The 19,221-nt window shown below is 41.0% G+C and overlaps 1 protein-coding gene across 1 annotated transcript in view; it reads right to left on the reverse strand.

The window, feature by feature from the left end:
* Window positions 1–2,775: 2,775 nt before the first annotated feature.
* Window positions 2,776–19,221, reverse strand: part of YBX3 (Y-box binding protein 3) — a 22,381-nt gene continuing 5,935 nt past the window's right edge. Inside the window, exons 5-11 of the mRNA XM_024733148.1 lie at window positions 18,085–18,174; window positions 16,075–16,197; window positions 12,843–13,052; window positions 8,253–8,350; window positions 5,976–6,147; window positions 5,304–5,403; window positions 2,776–3,347 (exon numbers count right to left, since the gene is read on the reverse strand). Coding sequence (XP_024588916.1) covers window positions 5,338–5,403; window positions 5,976–6,147; window positions 8,253–8,350; window positions 12,843–13,052; window positions 16,075–16,197; window positions 18,085–18,174 — 759 coding nt within the window. The 3' untranslated portion in view covers window positions 2,776–3,347; window positions 5,304–5,337. The remainder of the gene's footprint in view (window positions 3,348–5,303; window positions 5,404–5,975; window positions 6,148–8,252; window positions 8,351–12,842; window positions 13,053–16,074; window positions 16,198–18,084; window positions 18,175–19,221) is intronic.

Genomic DNA, 19,221 nt, shown 5'->3' on the forward strand with positions numbered 1-19,221 from the left:
AATACACACACACGCATGCAATTCCCCATGTGTTTATTGCTCGGTAAATTCTGTTCCCGTGGTACCATGTCAATGTAGCAGGTATAGGAGTCACTCAGAACTCCACAGGTGAAATACTCCATGAATGAAACGGTGAAAAGATCAGTGCATGAAAGGATGATACTATGGCAGTAACAAAGTAGCAATTTCTCATTTCTCACATGCTTCCACTCTATACCCTTCTTAACGGAATACTGCCCAAACTACAGGGGCTGGGGGAAATATTACATTATCAGCGTGGTTTCAATTCCATTACAGCTTCCCATCCCCATTCTGAGTATCTGGGTGGCTCTGGAACTAGTTTATCAGTTAAAATGAAATGTTTTCACCCTGAGAAAGTCACAAAGCTGATGAAGTCTTTACCACTGCCACTGACAAGATCACCTAATTTTCAGAGATTTCTATCAGCACCTGCTTCCTTTCTAGACTTTTCCTATTAAACTAGACATTCATGCCATAATATATACAATTATTCCTCTAAAGTCAAGAGACTTTTTTCCTCTTTTCAGCTGAAACCAAGTACGAGCTCTTGGATTTAATGTGTCAGTTCTAAGATTCAAAGAACTTTATTACTTCAAAATCTCGAAGTATTAGTCTTTATAACACATTTCTTCAATCCACTAAGGGCAAAACTACTTTCGAAAATTGCCTCTGTGCAATAAACGCAGGAATCCCGATAATGCTGATTGCAACTGATATATTTGTGACGTGAAAACACCCAGCATCACTTGGCACATAGCAGGCCCTATCATTTTGAGTTGCATAGGGCTACTTTCCCAATAGGTGCTGTTGCAAATATGCAAAACTCCAGAGCTTCAAATGAATACCGATCACAGCTAATGTGTAATCACGGGATGACAGGCTCTAGTTAATCTCTATAGCTGTGCTCCCACCCAGGGACTGTGTGTCTCTTGGTAAAGTAATTCAAGTCCCTGATTTTGTGCTGTAAAAGAACCTACTTCAGGCCCATCCTCATATCACATCCAATTTGTATTTTCTCCTGTAGCTCCAACCAGTGTGTTTTAGGGTTGTAATTATATACACTACCAAAGTTAAGACTTTTTTCCCCTAACTCTTTGCACTCATTGCTACATTTTTTTCTCTAGAAATAGAATAGCTGTAACCCTGATGGATGGCGGTATTTAGAGGTAAGGGTGTTGGAATGACAAAGTGTTTATAATTGCAATGTTGAAAAACCTTCAATACCCAATAATAGAAGACTGACAAAGGTATGGAGAACTATGCAATGCAAAGTTATGGAGCCAGTACAAGGGATAAGAGGACTCTACATACATTGATGACGGAACAAGAGGAAAGATATTAGGTGGAAAAGAATCTCAGGGCCCAAATGTATATTGTATATTTTTAAAAAAACATTTAAAAAAGTATGTTGGAAATACTCCATAATAGTAAAATTGCTTTAAAATGAGCAGAGAAAAGGGGAAAGTTAGAAAAGAGAGCAAACAGCCGGGCAGTAAAGTTACCTACAGAATTATAACAACAGATGTATAAGTCTCATTAGAGACAATTAAGACCCCGTCTCCCCGAATTCACATTAGTTGGTCAGACACACACATGCACACAGACTCACGCACAAAACATATCTGAAACAGATATATGTTTTTAAAACATGCTAACCGGTTGCCTTGAGGGAACCAGGACTGAGATGGGAGACTTATTTCATAAAATACTTTTTAATATCTTTGAACATTTTTGCCTTGCACATATTACCAATTTTGATTTTTTTTTAAACTTGCAAAGCAATACAAGGTTCTTGAACAATCCACTTTCTCCAGCTTGTGATTTCTCAAACAAGCCACGTATGCTCCCTGCTTAGAGTCTTTGCATCTGCTCCCTCTGCCTGGAATGTTCTTCTCTCCAGATAGTCAAATGGTTATCCATCCCTCACCACAGGACTCCATCTATATATCCTCTTATCTTATAGGAAAGACACCCCCCTTTAAAATAAACATACCTCCCACAATTATGCCAATCTCTGCCCCTTACCATGTTTTATTTTTCTTTATAACATATATTGCCATCTGATATTAAATTTCACATTTGTTTACATATTTGTTGATTCTCTATATTCACTCACTAAAACGCAAACTCCGCGGGACTCGGGTCCTTTGTGGGTTTGTGCCACTCGAACAGTGCTTTGTGCAAGCCTAGGCTCAAGTATGTACTTGATTTAGGGAATAAATAATTTGAAAGGTACAGTGGATCTGAGAAGTTAACTCAACAGAATTGACATACACTGTAGTGTCTCTCAACCTAGGGGCACCATCTACTACCTGGGGAAAGAAATTTGTAGTGCGGTTGCAAAGAGGCCCCCTTCCTCTTTTCTGAAAGACACATATATATAAGCACGACATAGCAGTTGGTGCTGAAAACCTCTGTGGTTAGAAGTTCAAGGATATTAGAACTACTAACCCCTTCATTAATCTAAAGGAAGCCGTTGACCAAAATGTCATCAACCATCTCAACGAGGATTAGTCAAGAGCTAAGAGCACCAAACCAAACATGCCTACTGCTGAACTCAGATGTGAACTTGTTCATTCCAAAAATAACCCCATTTCCTATGCTCTCAGCTCATATGCCTACATTTATTAAAGAGCACTATTCCACCTATACATCTGGCTTTGAGCTTACTATTCAGCGAACGAAGTGACGAAAAAAGACCAAAAAAGACAAAACAACTCCAGCTGAGATAGGAAAACATACTTCAGCTATACATCTTTTCCTTTCAAGGGTAAAAATTTTATTTTTGAGGAATTTCATACTGCACATTTTCAAAGAGAGTCACATAGGAAAGCAAAATGTTATCCTCCCCTCATCCTCAAAATAAATAAGGGCATAAAATTTCTTTTTAACTCATGACACTTGGAAGTTTAGCACCAGCATCCAAAATGAACAAAAAAGGAAAAAAAAAAGCATTTACTACATATTTTAGATTTCTTTGGTTGGAGGGGGGGTTCTCCCCATGTGGTATTAATATTTCTTCTTTCAATTCATATTACCAAAACAGTAAAAACCAGGAAAAAAATATAAACCTAGTGGCTGCTGAAACCGGGGAGGGTGCTCTCTTGTTCTGTGCAGGCATTCCCAGGATCTCAGCTGCTGGAAAAACTGGCTGACACTCTCCTCGTGTAGCTGTTTGCTTCGTAAAGAATAGTAGTGAGCATTCTAATGTCCACGTTTCGGTTATTAGTCTTCCACTTTATTGCTTGGACGTTTCTTTGGTGTTGGTAGGGTTGCGGTCTGCTTTTTGCTTTATTTTTTGAATGGTCATTAATTCTTCAGGTCACCTGGAAAAAATTCAAATCAAACTTATGAAGAGTGACAAGATGATCAAGAGTTAAAGAATAAAAAGGCAAAAATTATGTTTTTTATGTAGTTCAAAAAATCAATTTTCGAAAGCTCTAAACAAAATCTTACACCGTGTATCTTTCATAGATTTGTAAACTGAAACATTAATTTAATGGAAAATTTTTAATAAAACATTTTTACAAACCAGAACAGTCAGTACATAATAGTAAAAATTCTAGAAAAGAAAATTATCATCATGAAGCCTTTTCAAATAAATGGTACTATAGCATTGATAATTCTTCATACTCATTTTAGTGGCCATACAATATCTCCTAATATGGATATACCACAGTATTTAACCACTTCTCCAACATTAGATTGTAAATAGTAGAAATTTTTTCCCCCTATATTTTGGATTATTTCCTTAGGAACAATACCTAAAAATAATGTCACCAAGTAAAAGTTTATGGCCAAATGATTAACATATAATTCCGTCAGTTAATGCAAGCAAGTGTGAATACAGAATTTATTTCTATAATAAACTATCCATACTACCCAGAGATAAAACAGAATATTCTCAGCATAGCAATTGTCTACCTAGTGAAAGGATAATTGAAATCCCAAACCTCTGCATATAAAAGCAGATAGCATTTAAAAAGTAGAAACTTAAAATGATCTCAAAATTTTATGAAATCTGAACAATTTTTGGAAAAATAACACTGCTGCTATGAGCTTTACAACCTTTCAACTAAAAGCGAAGTCCTTATTTATGTAATGAAAAGGGCAACAACCAAGAAATACTAAAAACTTAAACTTTCAGGACTTATTGGATGAAAAACCCAGAATGAAACCAACTATGGCTTATAAATTCTTGTAAGACTCGCTGAGCCAGTCTTTCTAGTATATTTCCACCTGTATAAATACAATGTCCAGGATCTTTAACAAGAAGACAGAAAAAAAGCAGGAAGCAACAATGAAGAAAAACAAGCTTTTTTTTTTCTTTTGGCTGCGTTGGGTCTTTGTTGCTGCACGCGGACTTTCTCTAGTTGCGGCGAGGGGGGGCTACTCTTCGTTGCGGTGTGCGGGCTCTAGGCACACGGGCTCAGTAGTTGTGGCTCGCGGGCTCTAGAGCGCAGGCTCAGTAGTGGTGGCGCACGGGCTTAGTTGCTCCGCGGTATGTGGGATCTTCCAGGACCAGGGCTCGAACCCGTGTCCCCTGCATTGGCAGGCGGGTTCTTAACCACGGCGCCACCAGGGAAGCCCAAAACAAGCTCACTTTTATGGAGAGGTTACTCTTTGCCGCGTCCTGCTTAGGCACTCATACGTGTTATCTCGCTAAGTCTTTGCAGCAACCCTAGCGGGGAATCTAGTCAGTATCATTTCACCAGCAGCCGACAGTACCGCTGCAGAGGATAAATAAACTGCTCCAGATCATTAGGCAAATGACTACTGGCTCCTGCACTGGATATATAAAGCCACTGGCTCTCACGTACTACACATACTGCCTCAAAATAAATAATGTGGGTTATCAAAGGGAAAAGGGAAGAAAAAAACCACATTCTTGTTTATTCTACAGATCACAGTCCTCTGTTATTAAAATGAGGCCTTGTCAGGCACTTTAAAATTATTAAATTGGCCACGAGGTGTCACAAAAGTAAAACTTTCTAAAGTTTTCTGAGGTGGTGATAATAGCTAACAACTGTCTATCTAGAAAAATGAATTTGACTCTCATTAACTCTGTCTGCGTATTTGCGTCCCCAATGCCTAGCAAAATAAGATCAGCCTCAGAGATATTTTTACCACCAAAGCTGCTCTTTCTCCAGAATCCTGATGGAGATCAGAAACTTGGCCCAGATGAATTACACAACTAGTTGAGACTGATCTGTGCTACTGTTGAGAAATCAGTGCTACTTAAAGAGAATATCAGCTCCTGGGCCGGCCACCCGAGCTCCTACCTGCTGATGGTGAAGGTGCCTGGGGAGCCGGATGTTACTCGACACTGCTCTGCTCGGGGGCTGGAGCAGGGTTCTCAGATGGTGCTTCACCTGCCTTGGTCTGAAAACACAACAAAACCACAAACCAGAAATTAACTGATTCATACGGCAGTGGAAAGTTCAAGACTGAAAGGTCTCACAAGTCGGGATCTGTGAAGGTAAATCACTGTGCAAAATCTTAAGTACTCTTATTAAAGTATGAGGAAAAAATCAGAACCGCAGAAGAATGGCCTCCAAATGGCAACTAAACACCACCTCTCCGTAGTAAAAAGCCATTAAAAATATACAGTTGCTTCCAACACGTGCTGAGAAGCAGGTTCCTCTCTCTAAACGCTGTCTTTTGTTTGGAAAGCTCTAAACATTTTAGCTAGAATGTTAACTGGTTGAATTCAAATATTTGGTTTGTGATATGTGCAGGGCATTCTCTCTCCCTCTCTCTCTCTATATATATATTTATACACACACACACACACACACATAAATGAACAATGTTATACACAAAAATATATGATACATATTATACGTATTTTAAGTCTCGGTTTTCAGGCTATAAAACCACTCTTAGAAGGGAATACTAAAGCTTGACATAATCAGGATGATCCGGCAGCATCCCCTCCGGCTGGCTGGACTCACCTCTTTGCCATCTTGTGCAGGAGCATTAGGAGGACGGGGGCGACGCCGATAGTTATAGGGGCGCCGGTATCCACGGCGAGCAGGTGGCTGGTTTGGACCATTGGCCGCTTCTTGATTCTCTTTATCTTCAGCCTCTCCAACCGCTGGGGCAGGTCGTGGACGAGGAGGGCCCCTAGAGCAGAGAACACAGGAGAAAAGAGAACAGATGCCCTCAAGAACATCAGGTTTTATGTATTTGGCTGCACTGCGCAGCTTGTGGGATCTCAGCTCCCCAACCAGGGACTGAACCTGGGCCCTCAGCAGTGAGAGGGCGGAGTCCTAACCACTGGACCGCCAGGGAATTCCCAGGTTTTATTTTTAAAGATTAAAAAGTCAAGGGATCAAGATTTACTGCTAGAATTACGCACAGGCCAGTGGAACAAAGGTGTGGTAAAAAGCCCCATCTTTCTGCCATCTTCCCCTTCACCTGAACACTGTGAACAAACATATACCGAACATACACTATGATTCTACCAGGCACTGTGACAGGCACCGAGGATGGAAAAATTAAAAAAGAAAAGCGCTCCCGTATCTGCCCTCCATGGACAGCATGCAGTGGAGTCTAAGGGGATTCGACGTGGGAAACAAACGAACATCGCTCACCGTGTGCCAAAGCCTGTGCTGGTGTGTTTTCACGTTAATTATCTAATTTAATTTCAGGGCTAATTCTGTGAGTTTAAGATTTACAGTAAGAAAACCAAGACGTTTAAAGAGGGTAAGTATTTGGTTGAACCATAAAGGATTGCTGCTTTTATAGGTCAAAAAAGGTCAAATGCAACTTTGATCACACAGCTAGAGATTGACAGAGCTGGGGTTCACATACACTACTGTCTTTTTTCTGTTTTCCTGAAGACGTTTCTATGAAGCCTCTTTTATTTCCAAAGTCCTCTGTAATGAATCATTAGAATGACTATGTCTAACACTGAAATGAATCTTGGGAGAAAAGACGCAGAGTGGTACAAGTCCTTCCCCAAATAATATACTTACTCGCCTCTCAATAACCCCATATTGCCACACTTCAGGGTGGTATGAACGTCATTCAGGAATGAAGCTCCTCAAGGAGAGGGTAAAGGAACAGGAAGGCTTAAAAAGCTTACAAAGAATCTTAGGGAGTCTAGCCCAATCCAGTCTTCACAAGGGATAAAGCAGAAATAAAATAACACTCCTGCACTAATCTTTTTTTTTAAATAAATTTATTTATTTTATGTATTTATTTTTGGCTGTGTTGGGTCTTCATTGCTGTACGTGGGTTTTCTCTAGTTGCTGAGAGCGGGGGCTACCCTTCGTTGTGGTGCACAGGCTTCTCATTGCGGTGGCTTCTCCTGCTGCAGAGCACAGGCTCTAGGCACACAGGCTTCAGTAGCTGTGGCTCGTGGGCTCCTGTAGCTGGGGCTCGCAGGCTCTAGAGAGCGGGCTCAGTAGTTGTGGCACACAGGTTTAGTTGCTCCGCGGCATGTGGGATCTTCCCAGCCCAGGGCTCGAACCCGTGTCCCCTGCACTGGCAGGCGGATTCTTAACCACTGCGCCACCGGGGAAGTCCCTCCTTCACTAACCTTAACAATGTTGGTAGTAGTACTAATCGATTAATTTATTGAGGGCTTACTATACCAGGCATCATACTGATTACCTGAAACGCCTTAGTACATCTAACCCTATTGACAGCGGTAGAATATCCCTTACTGTCCACTGCGTAAGCTGGCAACTAAGTCTAAGAGGAGTCCTGAAACTTGCCGGAGGAGATACAGCTACACAGGGGCTGCTAATCATAGGGTGGGGATTTAAACACAGATGATATGATCTGTAGGCTGATTTAACCCCCGCATTAGACTGCCCCGGTTATCAGAATATTCAGTGTCCCAAGCACTCGCTGGCAGCCAACTCTCCCTCCATTCATAGCACCACCACCGAATGAATGACCCACCAATTCATTTCCGCGTATCTCGTTAAATATAATAAAAATCCAGTATGACTTTACATCACGGGAAAGTTCTCAGAAGCAAATGCTGCTCTGGTACAGGGATAACTAAAAATCCTAATCATTAAGCAGGGGGAATGCCACACAGCCGTGTGAAAACATGGATCGCAGAGCCCCTCCCACAACTTGGACATACGGTCCAAACAGCCACATCTTCTCATTACATACTAAATCCACAAAACAGACCTGCAACGTCCTCTTCCATCCTACCGTGGCTCACAAGTCCTGCAATCGGTCATTAGCTCTTAGAAAACGTTACCTACCTACGGTACCTTGCGCGGTAAGTCGGATTTCGATGAACTGGTCCCTGAAGTTGTGCTCCCTCTGGGACTCCATCCTTCATCTCTCCAATCTCACCCCCCTAGGAGGAGGCATGGAGAGCCAAACATGAGTGTCAGGCTACAGGATATGAGACACGGCACACAGTTGCCTTCAGACATTTTTTTAAAAGGAGAAAATAAAAGGCTTCATTACGGAGCTGGGAACTCTCAATTCTAACAGTGAACTATGTACTGATTAGATCTGTGTGAATGACAGGAAAGAAAGAAAGACTCATTCCCACTAGACAGTCTTTTGCCTTATCCCAGTACACCTAAATTTATTTTACAATATTAAAAATTCTGAAGTGTTCCATTCACCTCTTGAAAGAAAACCTCTATTGCAAAAGGAAATGGAATGATGTACTACACTGGGGCAAAGAGAATCTTTTCAAACTCAGACCCACTCATTCTACAAACTGGGTATCCCTTCAATACGGTAATGGTTTCTACATTCAAAGGTTCCACCACACCTTCACCTCTGATTTCTTCCTTTCACAATTTTTTCCTTTCATCTGTTTGCATTATTTATTGAAGTATAGCATTAAAAAAATAAAATATCCTTCCTTGAGAAATTTATTTTAAGCTGGGGAAATAATATATTGCAGAACTTCCAGGGGAAGAAAGAGCTAAAAACAAACCAAAAAACCCACCAACAATCTCTGAAATTCTTTATAATACAGCCACATCTCAATCTTTTTTTCTTTTTCCCCTCAAAAGTAATATCCCTTCCTTCTCCATATTTCACTAAGAAAAGAGAAGCAATTAGAGAAGAATCTCCACATTCTTTCACCATCAAATCTACCAACCTACTGCATTTGCTTTTTCTTCTCTCATTAGGCTGATTAACTGGTCCACGCTCATAGCCAAAGCCAGCCCCTCTTTCTGGCCTGCTAGGGCACTTGAACTCTCAATCCCCCACCCCCTTCTCTCCTCCAGCATTTCCTTCCAGGCATATAAACATGCTGAAATAGCACCCATCTTCTCCAACTTTTTTCCTTAAATAATCACAAACTTACAGGACAGCTGGAAGTATAGACTCTAATCCTCAGACTCCATTTTCTTGAGTTTCACCAGTAATGTTCTTTACAGCAAAGGGACTCATTTGGAACCATGCCTTGAATCTAGTTGTCTCTTTATCTGAACAGTTCTTCAATCTTCACTTGGGTTTCACAACCGTGACACTTTTAAAGTTTACAGGAGCAGTCATTTTGTAAAATATCCCTCAGTTGGGGCTGTCTGGTGTCTTCTCATGATGTAGCTTATGCACCTTTGGAAGGGAAGCCACGAAAGTGGCACTGGATTCTTCTCACTGCATCCTGCCAGACGGCATATGGTTTCAACCCGTACCGTTACTGACAGTGTTCACTTTGAGAAGCAGTACGGCTCCTCCATGGTAAGTTTACTCTATCCCCCTTTGTAATTTATGAGGATTCCGTGAAGAAGTACTTTCAAAGTCTGTAAATATTTCACTCCTTATCAAGTTCAATATATTTATTTGTCTATATCTGTAAAGACTCATGGTCTTCTATGCTATTCAGTGAGTTATAACCTGTTACTATCATTAGTGGCCAATGGGAACCCTTCCCAGCTGGCTCATGGCCTACTGGACGCGTCTCCAGCATTCTCTGAGCGCTTCCTTGGTTTCTGGCTCAGCAAGACGTTCCAGGCTCATATTGTACTCTCTGTGGCCTGGCTCCGAAATCAGCCGTTTCTCCAGAGGGGCTTCTTTTTATTGGAGAATGGTATTTATAAATGAAAAACCGGGAGCCAGGCGTGCTCAGTGCTATTAACATGTCATTGACCTCAGGCCATTTTAGTAGGCAGAAATAAGGAACACACAGGCACACACAAATACATAGGCACACACACACACTGTAAGTTACACATGCGTAAATGTGTGTATGTGTATGTGTGTGTGTGTGTGTGTGTGCGTGCGCTGTGTGTGTGGCATATTTGATCTGCCCAAGAGAAGATCTCCAAATGACCTGTGTTTCCGCGCAAACCTGGCCTTTCTTCACAAAGCTACCCTTTACTCCTCACAGCACACGTTCACTCCATCATCACATGTTGCCCCTTCCATGCTGAAAACATTTCCTAAATCTGACCACTCCTCACACCTCCACTGCTAGCACCCTAATCCATGCCCCCCTGATCCCCTCTCCATGGGGGAAGTATGTTAGCTGGTCTCCTTACTTCTGCTGCTGCCAACCGTGGTCTAGCCTCCTTAAATTGTCCAGTGATTCCTCATATACGTTTCTTCCCTATTTAGATCCCTTAACTGGCTTTTCATCACAGTTGGGGTAGGTCAATAGTTCTTATCTTGGTCTACCCAGCATACGTGACCTGCCCTAAGATAGCACCTTAATCTCACCTCACCCCTCTCTTCACTCACACCATCCCAAACACATGAGCCTCCCTTACTTCTCTGAACAAGCAAAGCTGCTGCTTTCTCAGGAACTCTGATACATACACACACACACACACACACACACACACACGGAAATAGCAACAAACACGTATAAAGGATAAGCCTTTACTGGAATGATAGAATGGGAAGAGACTGGACAGACAGACTGAGTTTAAACCAAGCTCTACCACTTCTTGCCCATGTAACCTTAGGTAAAAGTTGCTAATTCTTTCAACTACTCAAATCCCTTCATTTGTAACAACAACAACAAAAATCTGGATACCACTGCCAACTCCATAAAGCTGTAGGGAAAACTAAGAACTGATTTCATACATCTGTCCCTTGGTGGATGCCAAACAATGTTGCTCCTTTTCCTCTGTCATATAATTCTTTTCTCACAGACTACAAACAGCTGATTTAGCTCAGTAACCAATTCGACTTATTTTTCAAATATCTAGAATTATTATCTTAAAAAAAATGGAAGTCCTCTGGACACTGATATATCATGCTATATTACGTCCTCGGTACAGAAGGGAAATACTATTGGCCTGCATATTTTCATTTTTTTTCCTGTTGTGTCCAATAAATTTCACAGTTTTGTATATACAATAGTATAAATTGTTGGCAAAGACTTTTCCACTTGACCTCAACAATATTTACCATCTCAGAGATCTCTCTATAGCTTTAAGCCATTACATGGACAACCTGGAAGTAGCCTAAGCTATACAGAAGAAAGTTTTACGAATTTTCGTTTGGTGCTGTTGGTTGGCTTAAGCCGACTTCTGTCACTGAACGTTAAACATGGTATGTATTAGAAGGGTTCTAAGGAAAGACTGTTGAAGACTTCATGTTAGCTATTAAATGGGTAAGAATTTCAACCCAAGTTAAGAGAACTAAATGTGGTTACCAGAACATGCACATTTTCAAAATTAGTTTTCAACTTGCTCTTCTGTATCGCACCAAAGAACCCCTTTGCTCTGAACCTCCCATTCCTAAGGTGAAATATACTTTATTTCAAACGATCTAGAAAATAATCATCATAGTCTCAAGAAAGTATGATACACACGTATATGCTAATACTAAGAAGGATTATTTCAGGAAGGTACTACTAATGCCCTAAAAATAAATGTGTATTACAATCTCCCTGACTCTTCCTGTCCTCATTTCCTAGAGGCCCAGGGTGCTGCCCTCTAAAGAAACCTACTATGCCTCATGTACCCAATCTCTCCATATACGTAAGGCTACTTGTTATTTTTAGCACATTTGTCAGGGACAGCTGTTAAAGAGTAGAAGGGGAAAAATAACAAGAAGCCATGTAGAAAGAACACAGTCATGCATGATAGGAAGGGAAAAGGGCAGCAAAGAACAGACTGAACATAATGTTCAGTCAAAACACTTAGTAAAAAAACAAAAACCAAGGATACTAAGGGAAGAAGTTGTAGCTGGTAGTAACAAAAATGATGTCCTATCCCGAGATTACCAAGTTTCCTGGGAACTGCAAAGCTGTTAAAAGGCTTATTAATTACAGGTCAAGTTCATGATAGTTGTATCAATATTTTGCAGTAAAAAGGAGAACCAACTGAGAATCAACAATCTCCACTCCGTGTTAGGTTTTCTTAATAATCAACACTACTCCATCTAAATTAAGGGCTTTATATAGACATTCTCCGTCCTGAGGCACCACACTAAGGTCTTTACCTTTGATTTAATCATCGCAACCCCGCAGTGAGGCAATTATCTCCATTCAGTGGATGGCCACGTTAACCTCAAAAGCTCACAGACGAGGTAAGATTCAAATCCAGGCCCGCCTGGCTTCAGGGTTCAGTGCTTACACGTACCAGCTGTCTCTACTCTACGTCTCTCATTCTTCCATACACTAGAACTGTGCCCTGTCCACCCAGCGTCCCCGATTATAGGCACGGCCCAGGTGGTCGTGCTTGTAGAAGTGTGACTGGAATGACTGCTCTGAGAAGGCCGCCTAGTCCGCTTTGGAAGCATCGGGAAGCCAAAAGCTAGGTTTGATTTCCGGCCACTGGTGCTGGAGGAGGAGGTGGAGGCGGAGGCGGAGGCGGAGGCCGGACAGAGGGGTGAGGACCGCTGAAGAGGAGCCCCCGGTGCAAGTTTACCTGCATTCCGTTGGGTTGGGGAAAGACCCGGGAGCGGCGGTCAGAGGTCTGTCCCACGTGGTAAGGCGGGAAGCGCCGAGGGTACTGGGGACGGTACTGGGGGCGGTACTGGGGGCGGCGCCGCTGACTCAGGGCCCCAGCGAGCTGCCCGTCAGCGACTGAGGCGCCAAATCCTTCGCTGCCGCTCCCTTCCTCCTCCTCCCCAGCGCACTAGCGAGGCAAGGAAACAGAGATTCAGAAGACGCTCCGGCAAGGTGAGACCCCAGGAGTAACATGTAGGGTGGATGTCCACGGAAGAGAACAATCTCTCCCCCAGAGGAACAATCCCCTCTATTAGACGGACAAAAATGCATTTAACCCAGATTATCAGGCGATTACCTGGGATAAACCACATTTAGATTCCAGGAGATCTGCGCACATAAAATACCAAGAAGCAGAAAGGCAAGTGCAATCAATCTCTAACGAATTTAGCTCGCATCTAGTTAGAACTGGTGTATATCAGTTGACCAGACACCCAAAAAACATATACAAGTTTAGAATATTTAGCTCCACCAAATGTGTCTCCCTCAACATTGGCCATCCACTGGGGCAAAGGCGAGAAAAATATGTTTTGTGGTGTCATCAACAGGTTGGTCCAAAGTGGTTTGCTTCCTGGAGCAGTTCTCAAAGTAGGGATGGTGGGGGCGGGGGGGGTCTCTGAAACCCTTCCCAGGGGGTTATTGAGATCAAACTATTCTCATAATGCTGGTAAGATGCTATCTGTCTTTTTCCCCTCTCATTCTCTCATGAGTTGGGGGGGGAGGGGAGGGGAATCACCCAGAAACTACAGTGACACGTGGCCTCTTGGCAGCCCCAACGCAGGAGCTGTGAGAATCCAGCTGTCTTCTATTAAACCGGAGATCAGTGATTTACCAAAAAAATCACATAAAGCAACACCACTCTTCTCAGTTAAAAAATATAGTTTTCATGAAAAAAATGTTATTTATGTTTACAAGTAATGAGCTTATTTTAAATAAACTAAATCTTTTAAATTTCTGTTTTACTTTCTAATACAATAAATATTAATAGGTATAAACACACGTAAACAAAAACTCTGGGATCCCATATTTAAGCATATAAATGGGTCCAAAACCCAAAAGAGAACCACTGACTTATGGCATGATTCTCTTTATATGTTTAGGAATAAAGTTTTAATTGCACTTTAACAGACAGTAGTAAGTAATAAATACAGTTTCTGAATATAATAAACCTTATTAACAAAGGGAAGTACTGACTCATTTTATATTTTTTCCTGTATTTAAACTACCGTATCACATACTAATATTTTATATCAAAAAGAAAAATAATAAGCAAACAGCTAAACATCCCTCAAAGAATTTTTTATTTCAAATCCTACTTTACAGGGGGATTGCTATGCCAAAGGTAGTCTTAAGGGAAGCAACTACAATTTTTGAAAATGAACAAATTTAAAATGAACAAAATAAAATGACTGACATTGGGGTTGAGGATAGTTAAGATTTAGAGCCCTCCAGAACAAAGCTCACGTGGGCAACTCAATTCCCAAAGAGGAAAAGCTTCAACTACGGCCTCAACTAGTCTAATTTCAGAAAAACCAAGCCATTCTACACTTTTTAAAGCCTGTATCAGGTACAATCCCCAATTATGTAAAGACATAGTAGCATAGAAAATGTTCACCAAAATAGTAAGGAGGGTTTCTCTTTAGGTTCTCTGTATCTCTTGAGTCTTCTATAGCCAGATCTTTTGTTAAGAGTTCTACAAAATAAGAACAATGGCACCACCATTGCCAAACATACTCAATAAGCTGTTAGGACTTAAAGACAGCACAACAGAAAACCATCATTTATGTTTACTTTCAGAATTTTGATAATTTTATTTCTAAATATCTTTCACATGTGTGACTTCAGAATTTCCAGCTGAGGAGAAAAGCCTTCAAAGGAGAAGTTTTCACTAAAGGTTTTCGCCCACTATTACTTCTGAATTAACCTAGAAATCAAAGTAATTACAACTAGAACTCCGTGAATCTGGTGAACTTGAAAGAGTAAATGCTATGGTAGCTCATTTCTGCCACCCCCTACACAGCTTACTTTTAAAAATCACACAGGATAAGCAAAACATGGGTAAGAGAAATATAGAAATAGAAAAACAAGATGTCATAAGGAATCTGATAAAAATCAGTTTGGGCTGCGTGTGAAGATGACAGAATGAAGAGAGGAAGCATTTAGGTAAGCAGAAAGATATTAATCTATCAAAGTGTAGAGAGAAATCATTCTCAATCTGCAAATCCTTTCTTCTGGTGCGATTTTTCAAAAGTTTTCCTTGGATGTTATACATAGCCGCAACCCTGTGCTCACAAAGCATCTTGTGATGCTAAACCTTCTTCTTATCCTTGAAACAGACTTACTGTTCGGATTTTATTCCATAGTACCAATCCCAGGTACTAACTCTAGAAACATCAGAAAATGACTCACATCTAACAGGATCCTCATGACCACAAACTGGACGGGAGTCTTTCTGGGTGCCTTGAGAATACTTTAAACTGAGCCTCCTAAGAAAACTCCAGCCGGACTTGGTTGTAAGCCCTTCCACCTGGATTGGTACCAATCTAAAGAACTAAAAATCCAGAGAATTATTTATTGCTTCTTTACTTTGAAATGATGGGAAATGCTACGCTAAATAAAACAGCTACGTAACTGAGGCAAATTACTTGATATATCTGTGGCCAGCACTGTTCATCACTTATTCCTGAGCCGTTCCCCATTCCTCCTTGCCAACCAAAGGCTGACTTTCTTAGATGTTAACAAGGGAGGAACAACAGATTCAAGCCAGTCACGGGAATCCTGGTCCCCTTTCCCAGTGAATGCTGCATGACGCGGCTCTGGCTGGTAAAAGAGCCAAAGCAAGAGAAAACCTTTTTGACAACCTTGGCACAGCGACCTTCATTAAGCCTTCTTGGTACAAGATAATTAAATGACTCTTCCTGGCAGCCAAATACACACAAACTGATACAACTGCTGAATGGCAAGTTTCCCGTAAGACCAGTAGCTATAGATAAATTCTGGACATGAAAAATTTCCCGTCTCCCCCGCGCCGCCAAAAAAAAAACCAGTGTGTCTCCAGGAGAAGATACAGCATTTATGTGCTCCAAGTATACACACTTGAGTTTAGATGTGTGCATTTCTTCAATCACTGATTAGAGAGAGAGACAACGTACATTACGGGGCGGTCCACGGCGTCTGCCGTAGTAGCCGCGTCTGTAGCGGCGCCGATCTGCAGCGTATCGGCTCCCTTCCACAGGAACGCCGTCTGGGCCAGTCACGTTGGCTGCTTCTGCACCCTGAGAAAGGGAAGAAGCAAAGACGGCCTCGGAGTTAAAAAGAAGCCAAAAGCACGGCCTTAGATAGCCAGAGGGTTGAACACTGGCAGAACGTACTAGAGATTCCTTTGGTGACCTAAAATACACACCCATGTTTTAATAAGGTGAGCAAGGTGCTTGACGTCCTGATTTAAATGTATACAGCTTGACACCTGAAAGTAACACAACACTGCTAATCAACTATACTCTAATATAAAATAAAAAGTTAAAGAAATAATAATAATAAATGGATACAGCTCGTCTGCTTCCACAACCTTTGCCTTCTTGCTTGATTCAAGAGCAGTATGTATCTGTTTAAGGAACACAGAGGGGTAAATATGATGCGACTGTAACAAAGGAATGCTAGACCAGGAGGAATATTCCTTACTGGAAAATAACTGAGATAATGTCCTCTTCCTAGAAAACGTTGAAACCTACGTTACTCTGCGAGGTACTAAGAGAATGCACTTGTGGGCTCACACGGCTCTGTCCAGCACTGAGCTACTGAGAGGGAAACTTCTCCCAGCTTGGCGGCAGCAGGAATGAAGGGTCCTTGACTTAGCGTCCGCTTACATACGCAGTGTCCGCAAATGTAGTCCCTCTCTAAACCTTCTTCTCATCCTTGAAACAGACTTAGCGTTCGGATTCTCATATGGACAAATGGATAAAGTAATGCTTCAAAAGTATAAAAAGTTCGGACAAAGGAGATTCAGAAGAGCACATTTCCCACTCTACATCAATTTGTATAACCTCAAATTCTGAAAATATACAGAGGTAAAATTAACCTGGCAAAACAAAATTTTAAGAGTTGGGTGAGACCTTAGAGATCATTACAGGCCAGCATTTGCAGGTAGATAATTTGAAACTCCAAGAGGTTTGCAAGATACCCTGGGGATCACACTGGTAAAGAAATCATTTAAATTTCTACATTAGGTGGAATAAAGTTGTTTTTCTTTCAAAACAGAAAACAGTTTGAGAGCTGCGAAGAATATGGGCTATGGAATGAATGGTGTGTATGTGAAGAGAGCACTCATTTGGGAGTGAAGCAGTCACTCGCTCAGCTTGTAATTCAGCTGCCACGATCAGCCTCCATGGCAGCAGTACCATATGTGGCTTTAACATGTTTTTATTCTTATCCTATATTGTTTGGCTGATACCTAGAATATGCTGTTGATTAAAAACAAAGCATAGAGGACATTACTAATATTGGAATTAAGTAGATAACAGCATAAAAAAAATCTGTAGATGCACATCAAGATGATCCATTAGCTTCCTGGGCTGTTCTCCATCTGAAGATGGTTGCTACACAGTCTCTCGGGATGCCTCTGGCTTTCCAAAACCCAAGCCAAAGGGAAAACATAATGATCATATTTGATTTGAATCTTCTTTTATTGAGATTAAAACATTCTTTACTGTGTATTATTTGTGAAGTGCTTACAAATCACAGCCTAAAAACTTTACTCTTAGAAAAAGATACCTTGTTTTTTGCTTCTTGTGTTTTTTGGTTTCCTATTATGCACACGTTAACATTTAAGAAAGAAATGTTATTTTAAAAACCTTAAAAAGAGATATCTTTTGCCCCAAAGCAGCTTTTATCTATTTTTAATACTATATAACAGTTTAATTTTAAACTACACTTGAATATACATTTGGTACCAAAATAAAAGATGTCATTTTATACCTTGAGAAATTAGCTTTTCCTTCCATGATTAAATAGGGTTAATCGTTTATTAAAATAGAAATTAAAATGTTCTTTTGTACTACATCAAACAAGGTACATAATGACAAATTCATAAAGGGCTGAGAGACCATTTACTATGCAAGCGAGTTGTGCCAGCACCCTGGATACCCAGTCACAATTCCTCTCACCTTCTCTCCTTCAACCACATCAAACTCCACAGTTTCTCCATCTCCTACACTGCGCAGATATTTCCGTGGGTTATTCTTCTTGATGGCAGTCTGTCAAGAGAACAGAACATTTTAAATGAAGTACGTGCCAAAACTGGCCACAGGTTTCGTTGCTCTCAAGTTTACTGGCTACACTGAAGAAACTGCTGATCTAACATTACTCTTAAAAATTACTCTCCCAACTAACCTGGATCTCCAAAACAACACCATAACCAAAACAAAAAACACTATAAAACTATGTTCCACATTACTGTCTTAACTCATGTTAGCCTTCAAAATTCATCTTGGTAGGTGGGTTAAACACAATGCACAGCTGCAGCCTGATGACCTAGTCGTGATGCTGGATAGATGAGTTCCCTCACTCTGCTAAGTGTCTTAGATTCAGACTATATCTCCATCAGTGCAGGGGGCTGGTGGGGGGATGCCTTCATGAAATCTTATATACACACATAAACACAAAAATACGGAGACACAGATTAAAACATGGAGACACAAGAGAAACTGCTAACCTCGAAGAAATTTTAAAAATGCCAAGGGGATAAATATTTCTGACAGAATATATGAAATTACCTCAAGAACAAAACATTGCTGATCACCTTCTCCCCTCCCATTTTACGGATGAGGAAACCAACTGGAGGTTGATAAGGGATTTATCTGAAGTTATAAAAATACAGCCCGGGGGAAGAAGGTGGGGGAAGAGGAGGGGAGATGGGGGACATTTATACCCCCTGTATTGTAACTCTATGATATTTATTCAAATTTTTCTCATCACACCATTAGTATGTCAACTTATCCCTACACACTCCCTGATAATACATTAAAAGTTAATGAAGATGTTATCCTGCATTGAACATCTGCACCTAAATACCTGCTTATGACTAGGCCTCTCTCCTTCAGTCAGTGGCGGGAAGAGAATAATTCCTACAACGAATTCCCCATTTCTTTAGCTGGTATCTCTAAATAGTTAAAGGGGCTCTGAGTTTCTATGGAACTAGGTCAACCTTATTTTATAAAGCGATTAGGCATGTGTAATCCAGCCCTTCCCTTACTCTGAGTAGGAGGGAGAAAAAAAAAAAAAAAAAAAAAAAAGACAAAAAG

Source organism: Neophocaena asiaeorientalis, unplaced genomic scaffold, assembly GCF_003031525.2.
Source record: "Neophocaena asiaeorientalis asiaeorientalis breed wild unplaced genomic scaffold, Neophocaena_asiaeorientalis_V1.1 scaffold150, whole genome shotgun sequence".
Taxonomy (NCBI): Eukaryota; Metazoa; Chordata; class Mammalia; order Artiodactyla; family Phocoenidae; genus Neophocaena; species Neophocaena asiaeorientalis.